The sequence below is a fragment of the Indicator indicator genome, chromosome 3 (assembly GCF_027791375.1).
Source record: "Indicator indicator isolate 239-I01 chromosome 3, UM_Iind_1.1, whole genome shotgun sequence".
NCBI lineage: Eukaryota > Metazoa > Chordata > Aves > Piciformes > Indicatoridae > Indicator > Indicator indicator.
The window spans coordinates 29,473,164-29,498,040 of NC_072012.1; the positions used below are offsets into that span (position 1 = coordinate 29,473,164).

Here is a 24,877-nt window from a genome sequence, read left to right on the forward strand (position 1 = left end):
CTGGCTTCTTCCTTGGTTTGAACAATAAATGAAGGTGTAAAAGATTGTGTTCCTAGTTATGTGAAATGCCTTTAGTGAACTTAAAATAAATTAGCCTGGTTTACCACCAAATCAAACAGGTTTTTGGCCTAATGAATAGTGTCTAAACCAGCAATGTGTTGTACTCTTGGATCTTAGATACAAGCAAAACACCCACTAGTTCTAATGAGAAGAGAGTTCAACCCATTAAAACAAACAACAAGAAAAAACAAAAAACCCAAACAATAAGAATCAGGAAGAAGTGCCACCAAGAATTCAGAATGTCTGGCTTTGTTATCAAGAACTGCATATGTAATTTTTCTGTGCATATAGATAGCCTATAACAGAGCCTGTAGAAAATTTTTGGCTGTGGACATGCCAGTTGGTCATCAGTAGTGGAAGAGATTTTCTGATGAGACTGTGAAATCACCCATTAGAGAGCAGCTGGTGTTAAATAAGAGCTAATCAAGCCACAGATTTGAACTTTTAAGCTCAATCAATTCCCCAGATAACCACATCAGCCATTAGCACAAACAATCCACAAACCTTAGCTGGCCCAACTTGTGGGACAGTGGCTGGCAGACCAGTTCAAGGGGACTGCATGCAGGGCAGATTTGCAAGCCCACCTGGCAATCCTGCATCTTACCCCAAGCAGCATGTGGGTGCAGGCTCACAAAGAGAATTTGCTTAAAGGTTTAAAATGAGTAATTCAGCATTCCTTTGGTTTATGAGGTTTAAATCCTGCAGAATGTGTATCCTGCCACATTACTTCAACCTTGAAATGAAGTACAAATAGATGTGATTTGGACTCTAAATATTTAAAGCCAGAATCTAATCTTAGATACATTGTGTATGCTGTCATCTCAAAAACCCGATAAAAAGAGACAATGATGGACAGCACAGATTGAAATTAAATTCAAGTTCTGTATTAAAAAAAAACCTCCCTTGCTAAATCACATGAATGATTAACCACAAAGAGACTTATGCGTGAGCTACCGTAGTGCTGAAGTGGTCTTTGTTGTCATTGTCTTGGTTAACTTCAGAAAAGAGTCGAAATGTACCTCACAGGGAAAGGATGTCACCTCCTCTTTCCCCTCTTTTCTCTCAGAGAGGTAGCTAAATTATTAATATTTTCCAGTTAAATGGCAAACAAAATGTTTATAATCTTCCTTTCACTGGAAAGAAAGATAAAGCTATAATAGTGCTTGGGCAGTTACAGGCTCTTACTACACATAGCCAGGTGAAAGCAATCAGTGTCTGAATCTTCACATACAGTGAACAAAACCATAACTTGACACAGCTCTCTATCAAATATTACTGTAAGAGGAGTAAGTGCACGAGGGTATGACCCTATTAAATACCAAACCTCTAGCTTCAAAATAGCACAGAACCCAGATGGATATCTCATCTTGAACAGTAATGTGCCAGAATACAAATAGAAGATTGCAAATGCTCTAAGTGCCTAAGGAAAGAAAAATAAGACCATGCTAAAATAAAGGGTGGAATATATCTTGATGGCTAAACAGAATGAAGGATGCTAGACCTGCTGCTGCCTAAACTGATGGTGGTCTTTCTGTTCCCTTAGCTAGACTTTAGGAGACTTGTGGATATCATAAGTGTACAGCAGCCTCACAAGACAAACTTCAGTTCATTAGAAGCAGCAATGAGGCTAAACACCCACATCAAGCAAATAAGATGTGGGTATTTAGCCTCATCTAAAGGCTAAGTGATGTTAACATCTGTGTGGCTTTCTAGTTCGGCCCAGTGTAGTGCAGCCATCTGCCTAGGGTAGAGAGTGCTGCAAACTTTAGGTGGAGCTTAGGTCAACTCAGAAAGGCTGTTTGCACACCAGATAGGAATAGTATTGTATGCAACTAGTGGGTGTTTGTTAATAAACCAAACACGACTTAGTTTAGACAGATGGAAATGTTTTATAGTTCAGTAAGGCTGTCTGATCTAGTATAAAAACATCTACTTCTAGCGTTTTCCAGTGATCTGAACCTGTGAGGGCCTGAGTACCCATGGGATGCTTCAGGGATGAAAAATCCATGACTAATCCAGACAGTGATTGTTTCCTTCCTTGGGCTTTCAGAGGAATGTGGTGTCGTGGTCCAGTAAGTGTCACTGAAACACAAGGTGAAAACTCACATGAAGAGGATCACATGAAGGAGGATGAGGAAACCAGCCAGATCCACAATAATAAAATTCCAAATAGCATCCTGGAGGCAGTTTTACAATCGTGAGCATTGCCATGGTCCCAGATGCAGCTGCAGGAAACATGGATTTTGGTTTGGCATCTAGGCTCTGCAACTAGCAAGAATTACTGAATAGAAGCATAGCCACAGGAGAGGAAAGATTAGGCGTATCAAAAGAATACATTTTTCATTTCACTCCTTTCTTATTACAGTAGATTAAAAGAAAAAAGAAGAGAGTTTTGTTCAACATCATTTTTGAGGAAAATTAAATAAGCCAAAAACATTGTTCAGAATTAGAGCACTGAATAAAGGATTTCAAAAACACAGTATGTGGTTCATGGTGGGATTTTTATTTCCTTTTAAGACAAGCCATATACATGTGCCTAAGAGCTATTGTCCTCTGTCTCACTGAAGAAATAGTTTCTTTCTGAAGTGCTCAATCTGTTAAGACACATAGGTGCTTTAAAAGCTTAAAAAAGAAGGCAAGCACACAAACTCTCTTCTGGTTCAAATGGCAATTACATGAAAAGCAGCAAAGAAGCAGGAATACGTGGGTAAATGAAATAGCTTTTGATTGCCTGGCTATGAACGATAGTAGGGTTTGTCCTTTTTGGGAATGAGATGCAGCAGCAAGCAGTATGCACCAGGCAAGACAAAAGTCAGCCCTGAATGACTGCCACAACGGCAGGGATCTTACGTAGCTTGGATGGCTCTTACAAGCCTGCACAGAAGAAATCGCTTTCTTCTCTAATGCTTCTTGCCACTGAGCCATTAGGGGACATAACGATGAGTCTGGAAAGTCTCTTTGCCTTCTCTTCTGCCGGGATTCTCATTATCAAAACCTTCCACCATCACTTTTAGACCCCGTTGAGACAAAAGATAACAAAAGAGAAAGGCTGAAAGACCAGCTGTAGTTGACAATTCCACCTTCTGAATTCATCATGCAGTGACTTAAGATTTCTCAAAATGAAAGATGCAAACACAGCTTAGGTAAGCACAGAGCTTGTGTGCTATCATTAATCTCCAGGGAATCCCATGCTCCATGCAGATATGGCAAAGTAGACCTCTAAAAAGAGGAGATTGCATTAGGGACAACCTAGAAAGATTTGGGTGTTGAGCTTGACTGCATTGAGATGGGAATAAGGGATGAAAGCAAGTCACAAGGACTACGGTACTGAGATTTCCAGTGCAACAATTCTAGTGACTCAAAATGCCCAACAACAATGCTTGAAAACCTGGAACAGTAAAGGCCTGGTCACAAAATCTCCTCAGTGCTGATAAATCCAAGACAACTGAAATTCAAACTCAAGAGATATTTCAAGCTGTCTAAAAATCTTCCCATGTTACAACAGTTTGGGAAATTGTGAACCTACGAATTCTGTTCTGAGTTTCTGAGTTCCCTGTAAGTTTTTTTGTGTATAGTGATATCTATTCTGGTCTTCAAAAGGTTTCTACAAAGACCAAATGTACAGAGAATGTGTAAACACAGCTTGGACTGAGCAAGATGAGAAACAGGTGTCCAACACAGCAGCCTGCAGAAGAGACAGCTACAACAGACTGATAAGAGAAATCAGCTTGAGCAAGACCTATGCCTCACATATGTGAGCTAGCTGAGGTCCCCTCCATCTATAGCTGCTTGCTTATAGCATATAGAGAGTGACAAAAAGATCTACTAAGCTGTCAGAGGGTACTAAGGAATAGAGAGTAAGTTTCTGGCCACATACCTCAAGTTCCTGGTCATCTGGGTGAATCGCTTGGTATTAGGCAAGCAGAGGCAGGGACTTGGTCCCATCCTGAGGTCTCTGCTTGCTTGTTTGCTGGTGAGGAAACAAGCAAACTCTTTGGAGAGGCTGAAATCAGCAATGGGATTGAGACCTGCTGGTGGTGGTTGACAGCTTGCCCCCACCTTTACCTATGGCTGGGAGATGTCCAAGCAAGGGAGGTTTGTTCACAGCTGCCACTATGCAGTAGAGTGGCTCCTATTATGCAGAGGGAAGGTTCTTGTGCTCAGAGAAGTGCCCCTTAGAGGAGCTGCAGAGGAGATGAAAAGGAGGGAGACCCCCAGTGAGCTTTTTTCTTTTATCTTGCAGATGAACCAGATGGCTGGAGCAGCAGAAACCAAAGGAGGAGCATTAAACCTTTAAGAATCAGATTGCTAAAAGACAGGGAAAATTGAAGCCAAAAACTAGGCTTGGACAAAACAGAGCACCAGAGTGGAAAAACAAGCACTGGAGTGGCTTAGCCAAAAGGGGGAAAAATAAACCAGCACAGTTTTTCAATTCAAATTCCAACTCTGTGCTTTCAGGAGAGAAGACTCTGAGAAACTGAAGAACTGGCATTACATCTCCTTTGTAGCTGCAGCTGCTCACAGCTATCTGTTTCCATATTCCCTGGCAGACGGCACTGCAGTGCCACAACCCTGCAGATTTCCTGAGATGTAAAAAAATGGCACCAAAGATTGACCAATGGATCCATCACAAACTTGTACACAAACAAGCACACAGGCTTGTCTGACAGATATTGCCACAGCCACAGTAGCTATCATCATCTGCATCAACTCAGGTGGTGGGAGAGAGGTAATGTTCCCTCTGAAAGCCCTACTAGCTCAAGCAGGGCTTTCTGATCTCTCTGGAGAGACACTGCTGAGCCTGTATTTTAATTGGTTTTCAGGTCCCAAGATGGATTTTCATGAGGCAAGAAGACCTCGCTAGAAAACGTTGCACTACATCATCTCTTCTCAAGAGTACTCTCACTTTTTAGAGCAAATGCCCATAAAAAGGGCATGACGTTAGGCATACCATCTGCAAGGATGTGCTGTGCTCCTCCATTACCAACCACAGGCTGATGGACACTACTGCTCTATCACCCCTGGGGGACACATTACAGACCCCTCTCAACACCCACTCCCCAGTTTCAGCAAAGATCCAATGACACTTGGTGGAAAAAACCAACATTGTATTTGATTTACAATTAACAGGATTTACAAATGGTGACAAAGAAACAGATTAGCCATGAAATTAGGATGCCTTTGTTGTTGAAAGAGTAGCTGGCAAAGCACCGTTATGTAGAAGTCATGTACCTCAGTCCTAAACAGTGTAAAATAACTTACAGCCTGGGCAGGTTCAGGAACGATTATACACGAATGCAAGAAAGTAGAGTACAAAACAAATTAAAAAACCTCTCCCAGCCTACTGGGCATGAAACCAATCTCAGTGAGGCTTTTGATTTTCAGAAACTGAAGGAAAGGCCCACTGACAAAGACTAGGAAATTAAAAAAAAAAAATAAAAATCAACAAACAGCAAAAGTCACTGTGTGACATCCTAGTGGGCAGCGAGACCAGGCAGCAGACACTGCGTTAGCCTGCTGAGAATCAGCAGAGTCCGGGCGCTTGGCAGGACAGTGAATGAAGGAGTACAGATGGCAGCACTTCATTAAAATGCTACTTTACTGCCAAAAAGTTGCAAGACAAAGAGGAATAAAGTTCTCTGATGTGCAATATAGCAATTTAAGAAGACGTACCTAACTTTTTGATTTGTATGGAGCTTACCTATATTGTAAATGCACGCTTTCTGACAAGTTATTTCAATTCTCTTTGCTATGGGTTATGGTGTGTATTCAATCAAATGCAGCATTCCAAGGCTCAAAACTGACTGAGTGGTTTTCAATAGACGGGTATATGATTTTTCCAATATCATACTAGTATTTTACATCACAAATACAATAAAAACAAGTGATGGCATTTCTAGGACAGTTCCAAGATTCAAATAACAAATCATCAGAACCATTCTAAAATAAGATATTATACATAATCAGATCATGTTAAACAGCACACTCTCGGCAAGCAGCTAATTACAAGCATTCTGCTGGTCATGTTTTTCACACAAAAGTCATTCAATAACACATAAATATTTCTTTTTCTGATCTGCTTCTTTTTACAAAACCATTCATCAGATTCACAGAATTAGTACAAGTAAGGCACATTAGCATATATCATAAAACTCACAATAATAACAAAGAGTTGTAAAGGTTTAAGGACTATTTCCTTCTTTGCAGTGATTTCTGAACCTAATGAGATTTCAGCAGTACAACCCTCCTATATGGACATGACTTTTATTTCTGTTGCAGCCTGCTGTGGTGGGTGCAATACTATGCATCACCATAGACATAAATAATTAAATTAAGAACCGTGTGTGGTAGCAAATCCTGTTTTCATATCTTGCAGAGAAATCAGACACGTTCATAATGTTCGTTATGAGCAAAGACTAAGTTTTAGAGCTATATGGAAGTTAATTTCCAGATACTAAAATAAAAGGGGATATTGCATGTATCTCTGAGCACATTATTGTATTCCTAGTACAAATATTGCTTAAGATAGAAAGGATGCTATAGCATTGAATTTACTTGAATAATGAATGCTGAATTCTGATGCCTCAGATTCTACTAAATTAAACAAACTATGTTTTCCTTCTTCCACCCCCCACCCTGCACCCAACCAAAGGACTCTCTTTCCCACAGAAGATTCATTTACACACAACACAGCTTTTCATTAGAAGCATAATTTACAGTAAAAATTCTTTACATTACACCTCTGCTATCAAAAAACATGGAGTCTTTCATTTAAAGTTGTAATTACACATTAAAAAATAGAACACTATTTCCTTAACAGGAAGAATGAATTTGAACATCTTCGGATCAGATTTCTTTATTGCGGCTTTTGAGTCAAAGGTCAGTCACTTTATTCTCTAACGCAGCTGCTATTTGCTGTAAACGGAAGGCAAGCTGCATTTTTTGTGCAGCTGGATCCTCTTCAAGTGCATTTATAATCTGGAAGAAATAAACACAGAATGTTTAGAATCATCTAGCTTAAAATATATGACATAGTTCCCAAACCAAGTGTTTGATACTACGTTGGTTGTAAAGAGTCTTTTGCATTCACTTTGTACCAAAGATAAGTCCATCTACTAGGCCTCGTGTTCTACTGTTCAAAGGCAATAAAAATTATTGTCTTTGTTACTTTATCTAAGTTGATGTAATGTTTCCCCTTATGCTGGGATCCAAGCAAATTAATAGGTAGTGCTTTATCTTGTAAAATAATACATTCCAAGATGGAGCAGAAAGGAGGAAAAACATCTTTATAGCTATTTAAGAAACAGTGCTTTTACTTTCAGCACACCCCACAAGGCTTAAGTGTCATTTACCGGCAGTAATTAAGCCCCATCCCCATGAGCTTCGGTTATGAGAAGCTCTTGGGTGGTCCATGCACAGGCATAAGGCAGGAGCAGTATAAGGTCGCTTGTGTCTATAGGCAGTAAGATAAAGAAAATGGTCTGCCCGCAGTGTCAGCAGCTGCTGGGAGCTCCCCTTTGGCTCTCACCAAGAAATGCCAAGGCTCTAACCCAGCACCACATAGTTCAGGAAGCAAAGAGCTTGCCAGAGGAGCAGCATCCTGCACGCAGCCTCTGCTGGACTGAGTATGTATAGGAAAGTATGACTCTAAGACACAAGGGATTTGAAAATGAGAGCTAGAAAAGGTCAACTGTTTTGAGAAAGCTTTTATTCAAATAGAGTTTTTTAGGGCTTCTCAAGATCAAATTTCAAAGGTTTCAAAAGGTTTTAATTTCCACCATCCTTTAGGGATACTTTTCCACCAACTATTAGGTTTCTCCATTAAAAAAATGTGTTACACAGGAAAACCATTCCTGTTCTGGAACTGGTTTTATTAATACAAGTCAGACACTGTAATCAAGCAGAAACCTTTAGCTGTGTTTAAATGCTATATAAACTTGTAAGTACAAGAGCTGGAGATGCAGAGTTTGCCTGTGGTTCTTAATACTTCTTGCACATTGTACTTCTTGCACATCATTGACAGTGGAGATTAATGCAGTCAGTATCAATCTAGCCAATAATTTCACTTTGAAGGGCTGGTGTAGCATCTGAGTTTCAAACACTGAGTAAATTTGTTTAGAAATAATTATTTTAATGGATTTGTTTTTAAAGCATGAAAACATTTTTACAAGACAGTTAATAAACGCTTATTACAGTATTTAAATTGGACCTAATTTAATTTGATATTGTTCCCTTAATTTAAACAATTACATCTAGCTGTAACTCCTCAAATTCAGACTAAATAATTCATGATTATCTCTGCTGGTGAATATATCCTTCATATAAATGTGGACAATTAGAATGTACCCACTTAGTCACTGTCAAGCCCTGCAGAGATGCAGAAGGTACAGCGCACTCTGGGAATCACTGCGTCAGTAATAAAGACAAGGGCAGCTGCAAAATGTTCCAATTTATGCAAATTAAAACATTTTCATGGAAAATAAATAAGCTCGATTAATTTTACTGAATGGTTCTTGACAGATTATCTCCATAACTCTGAATTAGCAGCCTTTTCATCAGATGCACCTTGTTGTTATACAGTGATGTACGTGAAAAGAAGAACAGCAGCTATGCACTGGGGGTTTGCTGGCCTGCCATTGATCAAGTCCCACACACTGGTGACTCTCCTGTGCCTGCCACTGAACGTGAAACCATGAGTGAGAGCAGGGACAGGGGTGTGGAAGGATGAAGTCTTTATGGGTGATCTGTCATCCAGAGTCCCTGAGTGTTTCTTTAAGAGGTCAAGACACTGAGACATTCAAGAAAGTGTTGAAAACCAGTTTGGTTAGTGCTGGGGATGAGGGACTAGGAAACCAATGGCATCAGGTTGGCCTGCGCTCCTCTGGCTGCTTCCCCTACTGACCCTTGTTGCAAGACTTCACAGGGTGATTTGAGTTTCCCAGCTGCAACAGGCTGGCTGCTCCTGTATAAAGCAGCTACAGTGAAGCTGAGGAGGAGACTCACTGCCTTTAGTGCTAAATATAAGTGAAAACACGAACTGTGCTGAGGTGCAAGACAAACTGAAGAGAGCTCACATGTGCTGTACTCTTTTTTTTTTTTTTTTTTGATTCAGCATCTGTTCTTAGTTGCTTTGATTTAATTCTGAGAGTCTTCTGGAGGCATTCATTTCCATGGAAACCTTTGAATAAATGTTTCCTTCTCTCTTTTTGTTTTCAGATTAAGTTTGGAGAGCCATAGCTACAGCCCAGCTACACTGCGATATTCTTTGTCCCCCTTTCCACAGGGTGTGAAAAACCTAAGAAATGTTTTTGACTGAGTCTGTGAGCCTCCTTTTGAATCAGGCTATATTCAACAGTTACTCTACTTTGGTTTACCTTGGGCAGGCACTTCATTTGGCATGGGAAAACAGGGACAGTAGCATGTATGGAAGTTTTAAGTGCATCTTAACCAATAAAAAAAGACACGGCCCCATTTCCACAAGCTGAATAGGTTTAATGGATTGTTCCTATGGAAAAACTCACACTAGTTTGAACCCTGATACAGCTCTGACAACTACCTTTTGCTCTGTGACATTCGTATGAATGACTGTGATGACAGAACTGAAGAGAAATTATTTTAAAATCTATTTCTCTTTCAGATCTTGTTAAACTATCATAACCAAAACCAGACAGCCTGTAACAAGAGTGTTCATTTATAAGAACACACCCTTGAGTAATTGTGAAAAAAGGTGTGTAACTACAAAGTTAGAGCATGCTGTTCAGCATTGCTTTTAACCTGATTGTTCAGGGAATTCCAGAAGGTGTTCCTTCAGACTGCTGTTAGCCTTCATAACTTTTTACCATTGCTATCAAAAAATGAAAACAAAAGCTGTAACTTACCTCATCATAGTATTTGTTAGTATACTGGTAGAGTTGGTGTAGAGCCACAAGTGTATTTAAGGAGTCGGTATGTGCCTGTTAAACAACACAAGCAGAAAGAAAATGTGTCAAAATATGATCAAGTAGCTGAAATCTCTGCACACACAGAACTGCTGGATACAAGATTTCCAAATGGAAGTTCTGCATCCTGTAACTTTTGTTAAATGACAGGGCAGAAAAAAGGGATGAGAAAACTTGTGTTTGGTGCTGGTCTTTTTCCAGCATGCCCACAACTCTGAACACTGGAGGTGGAAAATATTTTGAACTCTGAATGTCAAACCGCAGACTACAGCTCAAACATATGTTAACAACATGGGTATGTAAAACTAGGGCATTTACTCAGTACGATCTACATATTGTTGAGATATTAAGCATTGGTTCTGTCCCTGTCACGGCTGCTTGAAATCCTTTCTTTGGCTCTTACTCTCTGAAATTATTCAAGCCTTGCTACAGCAAAGGTGTAACTCATCAAGATGATGAGCATGTGTACATTCAGAAAAAGCCATCTGAATCCTGAAGATGGAAAGGAGGGAGAGAGACAGAGACAAAAAGGACTTTAAATGAAGCAGGAAAGAACCATTCTATTACTTCTTACTCCCTGCCTCCCTGACATTTAACTTATATAGTGAATGTGTGTTACCTGTCTAAAGAGATAGTTTTTAATTCAAATATATAGGATCCAAGTCTCCAGCTATGCCTTTAATCCTTTAAGTTAGTTAAAACATGAAGAATTGCAAAATATTGCTACTAGCATAAATGATTACCCAGGATCTACAGCAGCAGAGAAACATCCATCTTTCCTTGCTCTATAAAAGTCACCAAGATCTGGTCAAAATTTGCAATGTTCGATCACTCCTTCCACATTCATGTAAAAAAAAATTATAATGTAAATCACCAGCATATTCTGCCGATGTGAGAACATTCTACTGAATTTACTTTTATTTGCCAAAAACTTTAATTTAATATATATATATCTCAGTTGATTTGTGTAATAAATGAAAGTGAGCTAGAAAATGAATTGTCACTACAGATGAGATTGTAGTGAATGACTGAAAATAAAAATACTCTCATGAGGATGTTGACCTGCAAAATGTTATGTCCTAAGGGCACTGAAATAAACAAACCCTAAAAAATTCCCCAGACATCCTTCTTACCCTAGAACTCTTCAACTAAATTAAGCAAATGAGCAAAGCAGCCGGTAAGTACACTGTCTCTTTGCACAGGCTAAACATCATCTTTTAAGACTGATGAGGGCCTCTCCTGGTTCTCCAAGTTAAATCTAGTACTAAAAAGGCACAAGGATACTACAGCTAAGCTGAGCTGCAGAGTGGACAGACTCTTTCAAGACCAAAATAGGTTTTGTAGTGTCTTTGCTCCAAGAGTCTCTAGTCAGAGTCATCAGTGATCACCCCCCTCAGCTATTCTCCATGAGAGGTAACCCCAAATAACCTGTAATGCAAAGAGAAAAGGTGCCTCTGAGCAAGCACATGGTGAGTTTCTCACATGCAACAGTCTGAAACAGGCTATACTTAACATATGTGCCTCCTCTTTCATTTCTGGAATGTAATTTTTGCTGCAGGAGCACTCTGAATTCAGTCATTACTTGTTATCAGTATGATCAATGCTAAAAACCCTCTGTATTCTGTGGAGTGCTATAGTTTTTACACAATGGACATGAAAAATATCTGAACACTTTGCTCTGGCACCTACATCACTCAGATTAGTGATGATAACTTCTTGACTCCATTCAATAACCAGCATTTCAAAGGGCTAAAAGGCACAACAGTAGACAGGAGTATTTCAGAGATTTATGAAAAACCTATTTGACGTTTGCACATACAAAAAAAATGTGTTGCGTTAGAAAGAGAAGACAAACTGTACTATACTTGGCTCCCGTTTCAGGACAAGAAAATGGGATTTATTCTTACCCTAGAAATCTCTGCTAGATGGGTATTCATGTCTTGGTCACTAACTGGCACCATCTGACGAATACCTTTGTAGTAACTGCAACAGATGAAAACAGACTTTCAATTAGGTGAAATACACTGTGATTTTCTGGTAATTCTGTCTTTCAATTTTGCAGTTATGTTAAATACCCTTCCTAATAATGCAGGAGGTACTCTACCACAGCAGACCAATGAGTCCTTTAGTAATGCTTCCTTCCAACAGTCATTTAGTACTTCCACAACAGTGGCAAATCACACATGATTGTACAGGCCATACCACAGGAAGGAAATCTATTTATAATTGCAGCTGATGGTTATTTTAGGTCTTCAGACTTTGAAGTCATCATCTAGCAAGAGCTTTATCCTGTGGCAGACATTCCATGGGATTCACAGAATTACCAGTTAGGAAATTAATTCAGAGTCTGAAAATGTTTTCAGGATTTGATCTCCACTAAGTGACAAAAGTGCTGTGTTGGTTAGACAGATTGTATGGGTAATGACAATCACTGCAGAAATCAACATCATATTTTCTCCTGAATTAATCCATCCATGTGTCTGCACAGACATGGATATGCATTGGATCAGAAGGGCGCTCCATTTCAACTCTGCCAATGCCTCCATCAAGGGAAAGTTGTAACATTCAGGAGTAAAATTTTGAACATTTGACATCTGACTTTGACTACCTTAGCATTTGCTTTCCTCTTGCACAGGCTTAGAGCCCTAACAGCTCTAAATAATCATGAAAAGAGACTATACTTACTCTTCCACCATTTTCTTGTAGTTGGAGATTTCTTTTGCGTAAAGTAATTTATTACTTGGAGAATCCTGAAACATTTATAATAGAGAAAAATTTGGTTGATTTATGAACATCTCACTTGAGCTTTACAAATTAATATTTGAATGCTTATTATCATTGGTAGGATTACTTGTCCTAAAAGGATGAAGTGTACACATACCATTACTGTTGAGTTTCACAAATGTATCAATGACAGATGGCATGAAATTTGGTGGACATGAAATAATCAGGTGCTAAATATGCTTTTTATAAAGGCAGTTATAATTTTCTCCTTTTTATCAGTTGGCAGACTAAACTGTAGCACTGACATGTTCACCAACCACTATATTATAAAACTAGGAAGAAACTATCAAGGCTGCATCTTCTCAGAGAATGGGTATTGTCTAGGAGGATGCCCTTTATCTTGTCAGGCATGAGCATAGTCAGGATGTAGAATGCAAATCACTTACTCTGCTTAATTTGTGCTCTGTTCTTGTGCAAGCATCCATGAAAGTCTGTGCAATGACTGACAAGGAAGCATCCACTACTTCATGAACATGAACATCAAAGATGAAATGGGGATTTTTCAGTATGTTTACCCAGAATCTAAGAGGCAGGCTGCAAAGCAAGAAAAAAGATAAATAATCCTTTTTACACAATAAATGTTCTACAATAAATAAATCACATGAAATTAAGCACAGGTTTTGCATTTTGATCTCCTTACAATAGTGAAGCTTATTTTTATATTTCATTATAATTTGACACAACCTATCTGTTGTCTGGTTTCCATGTCTGTAAGTCAAGCCTTTACCACTCTCACAGAAAAACTCCTATGAGAATAAACTCCTATGCGCAAAACAGAGAAAGAAGATATCTGTAAGAAACTGCCTGAGTAGTGTTTTAATAGATATTGTGCTTTGACAGGTAAATTTAGTCCTGTTTGCCTCTTGCTTTCCTATTCTCTGAAGACAGACAAAAAGTAAAGTGGTAAATCTGCCAATGACAGCTCCACAGGTAAGCTGGTTTCATTTTTGCAGCTTCTGGGCTTATGTCCTTTCAATGACATAAACATATTATCTCAGTTAAAGTGGTTCTGAGAATTATAGATGAAGTTTACTTTGGTTTGCGGTAAGAGTGCCAGTACATAGCTGGGAATTACACTCACTCTCATTTATCTGCAAGTGTTACTCTGTTCATACCTGTTTGTTTTCCAGATGTGAATGGTATCTTCATCCTTGATGTCATGTTTTTCTGCTTGTTCATCAAGAAAGTCAAAGAAGTATTTCACAGCTGGTGGTACCACATGGTTTGAATTGAGCACACTATGAAAGAAGTTATCTACAAACTGCTGAAGTGTCCCCTAAAAGCAAATTGAAAAAAAATATATTGCATTTATGTTATAGGCTGAACTCAGTGTCACCCTAGAACCTTTTATATCTACTGACACCAACAGCTGCAGTCACTGATGGCCATCATCTTGAGTGCTAAGGGTACCAGGTGTCAAAAAAAGCAACTTCTTAGTGCACAGACCTTACAAATTGCCACACTGTAAAGAACATTGTATGTTCTAGCCCAAAAGGCTGTGACTTCCTTAACTATTCGACAGTTTGCACAGGAAGGTGTGCTTTCTGCTTGACATAAGCAGCAGACATTGGTTGCTAAGCATACAATACACATACACTTCAGGGTTGTTATGTGCATCACATAACTGTTGCCCATTTTTTAAAGGTTTTGTGGCTTCCTGACTCCATTTTCACTGACTCCAGAGCAATTTTTCAAAAGAGATTAAGAGAAAAAAGTACCAGTGAGCATCTGACTCTGTTCAAGGGCAGGCACTTGGGTCTCATCAGATACTCAGTCTGGCCCAGCTACATGAGCTACACCAAGCCCAAGGAGTGAAGAGTCCCAGAAGCACTGTGTGCTTGGCTAGATTGCTGCATCTGCCTGGACCATAGAGACTTCAGTCTCAGAGACTGTCCTTTGTTTTAGAGGAGACCTTGTTGAGGCCACATGCAGTTTGTCCCTCCTCTTCTGGTTGGCCCTGCAGACTGATCTGAAGGGCTGCATCCTGTATCTGTCATTCCACCTGCCAGTCTCAGAACAGGGTAAGGACTGAGCAGGAAACAAGTCCTAAGCCACTCTGCTGTCAGCAAGGAAACATTATCAGTCCTTGGGTTATGGGGTTTCTGTGGTCCAGAAGCACAATAGTTCACCAACTCTCTCTGAGTTAATAAAGCTCCACAGTGATAATAATTTATAAACTGGCTACTTGGAATAGCCATCATTAATTAACAGAGGAGAGGGGTGTAAACAACTTGCTGGCTCTTTGTCCTGAGTCCATGTCATCCACATAGATGCTTTGCTTCACAGCCACTATCACACTTGGAAAAAAGGCCTTAGCTGGAATCAAAGCACTCTCATTATACATCAGAAGACTGGCTTTAAGGACATGAAACATATTATTCTAAATTCATTCTGCAAGGAAGAGTCCTTCACAAATTTATTTTGCTTGTGATCCATTCTGCAGTATAAGCACTAAAAATATTCTAGAAGGACTTACTAATTGAAAACATTTTTATTTTTCTAGGTTGTACTGCAGCATTTGTCACACACAAGAACAGAGAAATGTAAGGCTCTGTAGCAGTTTCTAAACAGGTGTCACAGTGAGTATCCATCTTTGTCTTGCAAGAAAAATCCTTATTTAACAAACACAGAATAGTGGTTCTCAGCTTTGATTGGGAGTTATACTTTATCTCTTTCCCAGTACTGTTCCTCAAGGCATATTAATCACTTGAAGCCCTGAACACCAGCTTATACAATGATACCCCTTCAAACTGCAGCCAAATGAATGACTAGTAGTTAGATGATTTTCTTCAGTTGCACCTCGAAATCTATAGAAGTAAGGTGTAACCATGGCATATGAGAGCCCTACCTTCACAGAAAGAAGTCTGGTCAAGTAGATTTCTGTAATAGCTTTGGTCCTCTCTTTTTCTTTCACACTGCCTCGCTTTGATTTACCTTCATCTATTTCATCTACTGGCCGTACTAGGTGCCAGACTTTATTTTCATCTTCCAGAAGTGCATGCCCTAGAAAAAGTAATAGCAATAATTAAAAAGAACACCCCACACCCAGAACAGCAACCTGAAAGTAGGTAAATACATTTCAGTCTCTGTTCCCTGTCTGTAACATACCTGTCCTCTTGCCCAGAGGATCTAGATAACTCTGTTCCCATCCTACATACACAACATAAGTACTACAGGTTCAATATACATAAGCTGAAAAAGTTTGCTTTTGTCAAGAGCAAAGGCAGAGGAAAAAAACATATAATAAGGGAACTCCTGTTTGGTCATATAAGCCCAGTATGTGTATTTTTTGAGGTCTTCACGATGAAGTAATTCTACACCTTTGTGAATTTTTGGAGGCATCATCAAATTACAGAAACTCAGCTAGGTCTGACCCAAGAGCCACCACAGAAAGAGCAATCATAGCTTACTCCAGGCACAAGGCAAGATACTGTTGTAGCAATCACTGAGTTCAAAGTATGGTACCTGAGTTCACACCTGCCTCTATCAGCATTTGATCAGTCCCACTTGACTTCGTAGCTGAAAGAAGGAAAAATGCATCCCTTTGCTGAGAGGTCATGAACTCCATCAGACAGAGGTAAAGACTGCAGGAAATTCATAATCCATTGTGTAACAAGATTTTGAAAACTCTGTTTGTGAGCATTCATAGCTTAAACCAGGGAAAGAGGTTCTGTCTTCATGTCTGTTACCACATAGCAGAAAGAGGACTAAGCACCTTGATGGTAACGACAGCTCATCTCTTCACAGTACCTCGCTATGCTGTCTGTGGCTTGGTGATGCATCTGGTCCCTGAGCTTAGTTCAGTGATCACACAGTGGGATAAAAGGAGTCTTGCATTTCAGCATTGACATGAGTGTTCAGACAATCCCTATGCTTGAGCATCTTTTGGTACAAACAGTTAATTTGCAATTAATATCCCTTGAAAAAAAGATTTTATGTCACAAAGCTAGTTTCAAATCTCCTGGGTTTGCTTATTCTTCCTTTAATTTCTGATTTTTTTTTTTTGCATCTGCTCAGCATAGTTCCTAAAATTAACGACACTTTTCCAGTGGAAGTTACTGAATTGGTGCATTTAAAATCATTGATGTCTTAAAAATGTGCAAAGTATTTTTCCCATAAAAATTGTGACTCAGCCCTATTGCACAGATTATTCTGCATTACTGCTAAGTTTTATGCTTTAATATACGTATCTAATGTAACTGAATCCCAGTTACAGAAGAAAATGTGAGTTTGCAATTGCATTAATTTTGTCTTTTCAAAGTTTTGGACATAGCAGTTTATTAAGTTCCTTCACAGCTACATTAAATGTACCAGCTTGCATGTATGTTCAATATTTTACATCACAGGGAAGAATAACATTTATGTGCAACTTCACCAAGCCAACACTTCTAATTGAACCTACTTTATATATCCTCATGAAAACCATTAGCTATTCTGGTGCTTTTACTTCTTTTTGAACAGGTAGGGAAAAAGTAAATCCCACATTAAATCATTTTGTCCTTCGAGAGTCCATAATTTGACTTGGAAGTTCATGTGAATGAGGCAAGCAAGAAAGAAAAGCTATCACTTTATTTTGTAGCAGCTGCTATTTTGCAATTGACACCATTCATAGCAATTATCCACCAGCACAGTAGGAACTGTTGCTGGGCCTGAAGCCTGGAATTTCTTTTGCAATGCCCATTATTTACTTTTGTAAATGAACAGATCAAATCATGCAGTTAGAGCGGAAACTATTTTCTACCCTTATGTCAGCCACTTGGTAAACTTCTGCCTCCTCCTTTGATTCAAAGGAATTTATCTTCTCTTTGCCCTCCTGATGGTATATGGTCCAGTTTAACTTTGAAGAGAAACAATCAGAGGAGATTTCCACTGAGATTACTGTCCCTTATGGGCAACTTAATTTGGCCTGCAGTTGTTTAGCAACAGCAGAATTGGCTACTAGGAAAACACTAGTTATTTCATAGGAAAGTAGTGATTAAGAGACTGCAACTGAAGTAGATGAACTTCTTCAACACAAAGACCCCACTTCATTGCCAAAAATAGCAGGATGAAAGAGGAAGAGAAATTCAGAACCTGAGGCAACAAAACATGTCAGTAGTATGGCTGCTAAGAGAAAATATAATTTTCCCTAACAGAAATGTAAGAGGTGAAGAAAATAAAAGAGGGAAACACCTCTCTTTGAATTGTGATAGCCATACTATGCCAAGCCGTAAGCAGGGAGAAGACTGTGCCCACTGGGTCAAATGCTTCTCCATAACTCTCTGTTTTGGCCTTTGGGCATTCATTGGCCAATATAAAATAATGCTGGAGGGTGTTAATGACAAATACTGAGTGCGTTGACTAATTATAGTCATATGAAGCGTGACATAAGCATGATAGAGGCAAGTGAAATGGTGACAGGTAATGCCACCCTCTTCCCCTTGTGTGGCCTGTAGCAAATTAGTTTCCTTCCAATCTGTTCCCGCCCTCTGAATACACTGCTCCGTGGAGGTGAAGGAAGGGCTGCCCTACACAGCTCTGATAATCAGTATTTCTGATCTGCAACCCTCTGTTTTTATTCAGAATTTTTAAAGGGAATAAAAAAACCCCAAATGAACAAACACAAACAAAATCAACAGAAAATCCCCAGAATAACACAGCATGTTGTTCTGGCTTATAGTTCAGTACAGAAATACTAGCATGAAATCATTGAAACCATTCTCCATCTTGATACAAATTAGTAATTGCATTTATTATCTCCAGAAGCAAGAGATGCTGCATTTAATTTGTCACAGTCTTCAGCTTCCTGTTAGAAGCAGTGAATCAAAAGCAGCATGGAAGCAATGCCACGTTTTAGAGCAACATTTCTGAACAAGGTTTTACATTTTCCTTCCATGCAAAGCCTAGTGCTTTGGCAGACAGTCAATGGCTTCAGCTGACACTTCTCAGTGCAAAAGGTGCAAGTTAATGAGAGACCGAATAAAAGAAAGACGACTTCGTCACAAGCCTCATTCATAAAGCCAGGATAGGATTTCCATTTATTCCAACCCTGTAAATCCCTGTGTCATATAAATGTGTATGTGTGGGAGGAGAAGCCTTTGATCCTCTCTTCTCCCTTCTGTATACTTAGCATCTCACAAATCACTGTCACTGCAGGCTCTTGCTTTGCACTAGCTTTGTAACATTTTATAGTTTTCAAGAGAACAAGCTTTGAGAATATTTCAGTGCTATAATACTAAAATGGCATGAAATGCTGTCTTCCCCAATTTTTACACTACTAAGGTGCAAGACAAAGTGTGGGGAAGAAACATGTGGAGGTTATCTTCACCCCATACTTTGGGATATGAATTCTCTCTGCACATTTTTCTCTTGTATACAGGAGCCCTGGTGTGACAGTACTGCACCCAGAAGGCTGCTTTTCCTTTACAATTTAGCATGCCACATATATAACTAAGGAGTTAGTCCTGGAATGCACACCATGTTTGTTCAAGGAGCTTCATCATACTGTATCACAGGTGAAGATAAAATCATGGAGAAGGCGGAAAGTTAAAATAAAAGAGGAAACCACACAGTCTAGTCCTCTCCTGCCTGCCACAAGGATAGCAAGGTGGCGAGGATGGAGACGGGAGCCCAGAATGGGAGACTAAACACTGCTCTGTGGTAAGAAAGCAAAGTAAACAAAGGACATGACCACTTTCCATCCATGATCCACTCCACTTCTTTAGAGTGGAGGCAGCTACCATCTCAGCAGTTACCTCAGCAATCAGCACAACCAGACTGAACAGGCACTAAGAATCATCTCCTGACTTGGCTGCACTTCAGTGCCCTCTATATTAAACTGGATGGCTTTTTAAGTTAACTTGGTGGGTTGGCACTTGCTGTGACAGAGTAGTCACCACTTGGTTAGCTATGGCAGGCACTTGCAGTAAAGGGGTAAGAGAACAGCAGCAGAGGTGTAACCACAACCATTAGAAGCCCCTTCAAGGATGCTATCCCTGGAGACATTCAAGGTCAAGCTTGATGGGGCTCTGAACAACCTGATCTAGTTGGGGATGTCCGTGTTTACTGCAGGGGGTTTGGACCCTCCAATCCAGTGCATTCTATGATTCTATGTTGAAATAAGTCTCAACAGAAAGCATCCAGGAGGATGGAGTAAAAAATGGCAGTAATTCCACCTGTCCTGGTTTCCTGGCTGATATGCAACATGAACGGAACTGAAGTCTGCACGGTTTTGTTAAGTAGCGATGTATGTCAGAACTATCAGCTGTGACCCATCTTCTTCCCACTGTAAGGGAAGATCAGGTTCAGGCCCACCTGAGCAGATTGAACATACAGAATCTATGGAACCTTGTGATATGCACCCCCGAGTCCTGAACGAATCAGATGATATAGTTGCAAAGCTGCTCTCCATAATATCTGAAAAGTTCTGACAGTCAGGTGAAGTCCCTGCAGACTGGACAAAGGGAAAGATTGTGCCCTTTTTTAAAAAGGGTAGCAAGAGGGACCCCAGGAACTACTGGCTTGCCAGCCTCACCTCTGTGCCTGGGAAGATCATGGAACAGACCCTCTTAGAAGCTATGCTAAGGCACATGGGGGACGTGGAGGTGATTTGAGGCAGCCAACATGGCTTTACTAAGGGCAAGACCTGCATGACTAACCTAGTGGCTTTCTACGATGGTGTAACTACATCAGTGGACAGGGAAAGACCTCTGCAAAGCCTTTAACACAGGCCCCCACAACATCCTTCTCTCTAAATTGGAGATACATAGATTTGATGGGTAGACTTTTCAGTGGGTAAGGAATTGGTTGGATAATTGCATACAAAGGGTACTGGTCAACAGCTTGATGTCCAGATGGAGCCCACTGACATTTATGGAAAGAATGAAGCCAACCAACCAACAAACCCTGGAAAGATCAGGCTATCATTGCTGGTGAAACAACATTCAAAGGGAGGGAGACACAAACTATGAATGCACAGAGATGATTTTTCAACATACATTTACAATATAATTGTAACATGTCACAGAAAGGCAAGCTGGTCTCTGCTGTGGTTCATCTAGTACACTGCTTTCAATTCTCAGTTTAATTAGAAGTAGAAGAATTTTGGAGAGGAAGGCAGGTAAAGAAAGTAAGAAGAAGAAAAAGAGAGAAAGCTTTGGAAAGATGAAGCACAACTTTTGACTACAGTTGCAGTGGGATTAAGAAACAAAGTATGCAAGAAAATATTTGCTTTCTATTAAGTTGGTGTATGAACTCACAGCCATTATGGTTAAAGCCCCATTATTTAAGGCTTCTGTAATGAGGAAAAAGAAAATAATTTCTAGGGTACAGTGGGTAACACACGACAAGTCCTATATAGTCTGATGGAGAATATCTATCTCCACAGATGTGCTCAATAAAGAAGATCAAGACAGCAACATCACTGCCTCTATGTGAGTTTTGACTTCTAGTCATTTTGGGAGGTAGGGAAGCCACAAGATACTTACTTTCTCCTGGGACATCTTGTTGATTATCCTCTGGCTGCTGGGAAATTCCCATTTTTGATAAGATGAGTGTGGCACCATCTCGTACCTTTGAAAATACAAACAGGGAAGTTACTTGAAAGAACTATGCACTACTGAGCCTCCTTCTTAAAACCTAAACTGCAGTTTCTGTATCTTTTGCAGAGAATCTAGACCTATGATTAATTCTGCCTTTCAAAGGCTTCTTGGGCAACTTGCTCTGCAATTCAGAACAGCCTCCCTCCTTCTTCCTCAATAAGAGATCCCAACCATACCTCCTCTGAGATTACTGAAAATGCTGAAGCATCTCCAAGGGTTAAGTGGTTAAGTGCCCTTTGTGAAAAAGTGGGATTTATTATTGAGAATCTGTGTGTTTTCTGAGGGAAAACAAACTTCTGTCTTTTGTAATCAGGATATCTGTTTTTAGAAAGCAATAAACAGCACACAAAGGGAAGATAAGTGGATTGCAAGTGCTTGGTAGAGTTTACAATGCGAAACCTAAAACAGACAGTACAAAAAATCAACATCTGCTTTCCTGACAGACCTGTTGAACAAACCAGACCAATCCAAAATCTATTTAGCAGCAGGACAAGGACAAAGACAATACTCATGGGTATGAGGTGTTAGAGAAAAGAAGAGATGAATAAGAGATCTAGCAAAAGGAACTTTTGAATGTTCAAAGAGAATTTGGATTTGGACAGGTGTGCTGGTTTGGGGCCAGACAGATCGTCTCTTGCCCCGAAAGGGACAAAAGAATGAGACTCACACAAACGGATTGGAGAGTGATGGAAAGCCTAAACTGCCACAGACAGGCAATGATGAGGAAACCTAAGTGCTGGCATTCGGGTGATGTGTTTTCAGTAAGATGTTTAAGCAGTGTGTCTAGACTTAGCCTTTCATGTTCCCAAGCTTTCTGCCTAGACTGCCTAGACTCAGAGCCAGGGTTTTTTATTTTTATTTTTTATGTAACACAGGATTTTCTCTAAAAATAAATAAAGACTTTATTTTCTACTAGAGAGCAGTTAACAGATGTGAACAACTGCTCTGAAACACTTCCTTACATTATAATGCATTAGTGTGTTGATACGTTTCCATCTGCCATCTCTTTGGGACGTTAAATCCAAGTCTGAGAGGATCTGTGCAGTAGAACCTGGACGCCACTCTAAGGAGTAATTAAAATAAGAAGAAACAGTTTTTAACCATGTGCAAAAATAACCACTCCAAGATTGTTTCAGTCCAGAGACCTACGGAAGCATTGTGGAACATCAGAAGTGATCTGGCATACGCAACAGTGTGTGGTTTATTGCTTAATAGTTTGGTCTTTATTACAGGAGTTTGTGTGGACTATTTGTAATCATTCACCTGACTCCTGATTGTTTTCCATAGAAAGTTAAATCCCTTTTTACAGAATACTACAAATATATATAACAGTAACTGCTATCAGTTCAAAATAGAGTAGGACTTTGTATGGAAGAGAAAAGGCATTTTTAGGAAATACACTAGGATTTCCTGAAGAGCAGGAATTTACTTTCAGCTTAAGGTAGTAATTAAGATATTGGAAAACTATTAATTGGAGCTTTTATTATGAGATGATTAGGCCTTTTATGTTGCATCCTTTTCTTTTTTTTTTTCTTAAGAAGAGAACACCAATTTGAAAGCCTTCAAGAAGGATGATTTTCAGAGGCTGCATGGCTTATCATCTCTTAAAAGTGCAGCTCCTGTAAGTTACAATCCTTTTGAATAATCATCACAAAGGCAAGTAAAAATCAGTACCAGTTTCTGAAATTGCATCATTACTTCTCCATCAGTTAATTGTCCCTGCTGTCATTATCACATTAATTAGTACCTGCAATACCGACTTTGTCAGACATGAATACATTTGTGCAAACAGTCATTAACAGGCTCTTTGCACACTAATGACAGTATACCAAAACTTGAAGAGTCAGGAGAAGGAACTGTAAGAAAGCATTAATTTTTAATGCCTATTAAGATTCCTGAAAAAATGCCACATTTTTGCATCCTGCTGGACACAGATTCAACTTTTTTTTTTAAATTTACTAACAAAATAAATAAATAAATAGCTTTTATAGACATTTTTTGGGAAAGTATAAAAATCACACGAGTTTTCACATGCTCAATATAATAAGCCCAAGTAGCTACCTACCAAGAACTACACTGTCAGCTTTAGGCCACTGAGAACAAGGCAGATTTCGATAGACTTGGTCTATTATCTTTTCCTTTACTTGTGATATAGTATCACAGTTCAGCACTTTCACAGGTATGGAATCGTTTCCTCCATCTTGTACATACACATTCACTGTCTGTGAAAAAAAGAATGTCCATGGTTATTAAGACAAATCAGCTCTGAATTACCTCTGAATCTGTTTTTCTGTCTAATTTAAATGTGAATGGTTTCTAAAATTCACTGTGCAATGAATATATTTGCAATGGTTGTATAGGTTATCTGAGGGACTTTTCTCTGTTATGCAGCCAACCAGCTATCATAAATTCCAGCTAATTTCTCCTAATATGACAAAACAGAAAATATGCAGAAGAGAGAGACTCATGTCTAACATGCTACTATTATTGAGTCTCAGGAATTTATCAAAATGAGACCCACAAGAACCAAGCATCTGGACCACTGACTAGTTACATGCTTCTCAAATAACCTGATAACCTGTAACATAATGAAACACAAGTAATGTCCAAGTAGTGCCCAAACTTAATGAGCTCCCAATAATCATTTGAGCTGCATTTTGTTGAAGTCCTGTAATATCGTGTGCTTTTGCCTTCATGGTTGTGGTTTCACTTCTTAAGTTGAGCAGACCAGGTCTGCACGTACAGTAATTCTAACATGATTCATCTGATGAGCAGTGACTTGTTTAGCTCCCAGAACCTGTGACCAGCTGTTCATTAGCTATATATAAATAAACACACACAGGCACACACACACACATGTATGTTTATATAAACACCATTTATATCATCTTTCGTGTCTGAAGACTTCATTTACTGCTTACTGTTGTCACAATAATGCTAATAGATCCAGGAAACATACCTAAATAGTTTATATTAGGTCTAAAATATTACTGCTTTCTGATAGTATTGACATGGGTTTTGTTAAAGAGAATTTCATTAAAGCCTGTAATTTGCTAAATCTAGATTTTCTTAAAAGCAGCTTTGATATATAAGTTCAATTTCAATGCAGACAAAAGTAAACAAGAAAACAATGGCCAAGAAACCTGCCCAGAAGGAAAACCACCACCAAAACCAAACAGATACAATGAGAAGCCTCTTTCTATCAGTAACTGAATCAGTGCAACAGCTCAGGGCTCTTGTGGGTTTTTTGCCAGCCAGGTAGCTCTGGAAGCCAGACACATCTGAAGCGTTATGTCTCTCAGATAGATAAGGTCTTGCCAACATAATGCCTGGATTTATCATGTCAAGCCTCAGAAATAAACTTGCATGGTTGGTATTTTTAAAGTGAAGAAAAGCTACACCATACGGCAGTCAAATTAAACATGATTGCGCTGTCCCTTGACAGAACTCTCAAGCTAATCATGAGATTTCACCTTCCTTTTCCTATTAGCTTTATGGTAATTAGACATGATTTTT

The 24,877-nt window shown here is 39.3% G+C and overlaps 1 protein-coding gene across 1 annotated transcript in view; it reads right to left on the bottom strand.

Moving 5' to 3' along the window:
- Positions 1-6,933: 6,933 nt before the first annotated feature.
- Positions 6,934-24,877, bottom strand: part of PLXNB2 (plexin B2) — a 77,200-nt gene continuing 59,256 nt past the window's right edge. Inside the window, exons 26-35 of the mRNA XM_054399942.1 lie at positions 23,427-23,583; positions 22,324-22,424; positions 21,248-21,332; positions 15,631-15,785; positions 13,898-14,058; positions 13,169-13,316; positions 12,684-12,748; positions 11,906-11,981; positions 9,939-10,013; positions 6,934-7,038 (exon numbers count right to left, since the gene is read on the bottom strand). Coding sequence (XP_054255917.1) covers positions 6,934-7,038; positions 9,939-10,013; positions 11,906-11,981; positions 12,684-12,748; positions 13,169-13,316; positions 13,898-14,058; positions 15,631-15,785; positions 21,248-21,332; positions 22,324-22,424; positions 23,427-23,583 — 1,128 coding nt within the window. The remainder of the gene's footprint in view (positions 7,039-9,938; positions 10,014-11,905; positions 11,982-12,683; positions 12,749-13,168; positions 13,317-13,897; positions 14,059-15,630; positions 15,786-21,247; positions 21,333-22,323; positions 22,425-23,426; positions 23,584-24,877) is intronic.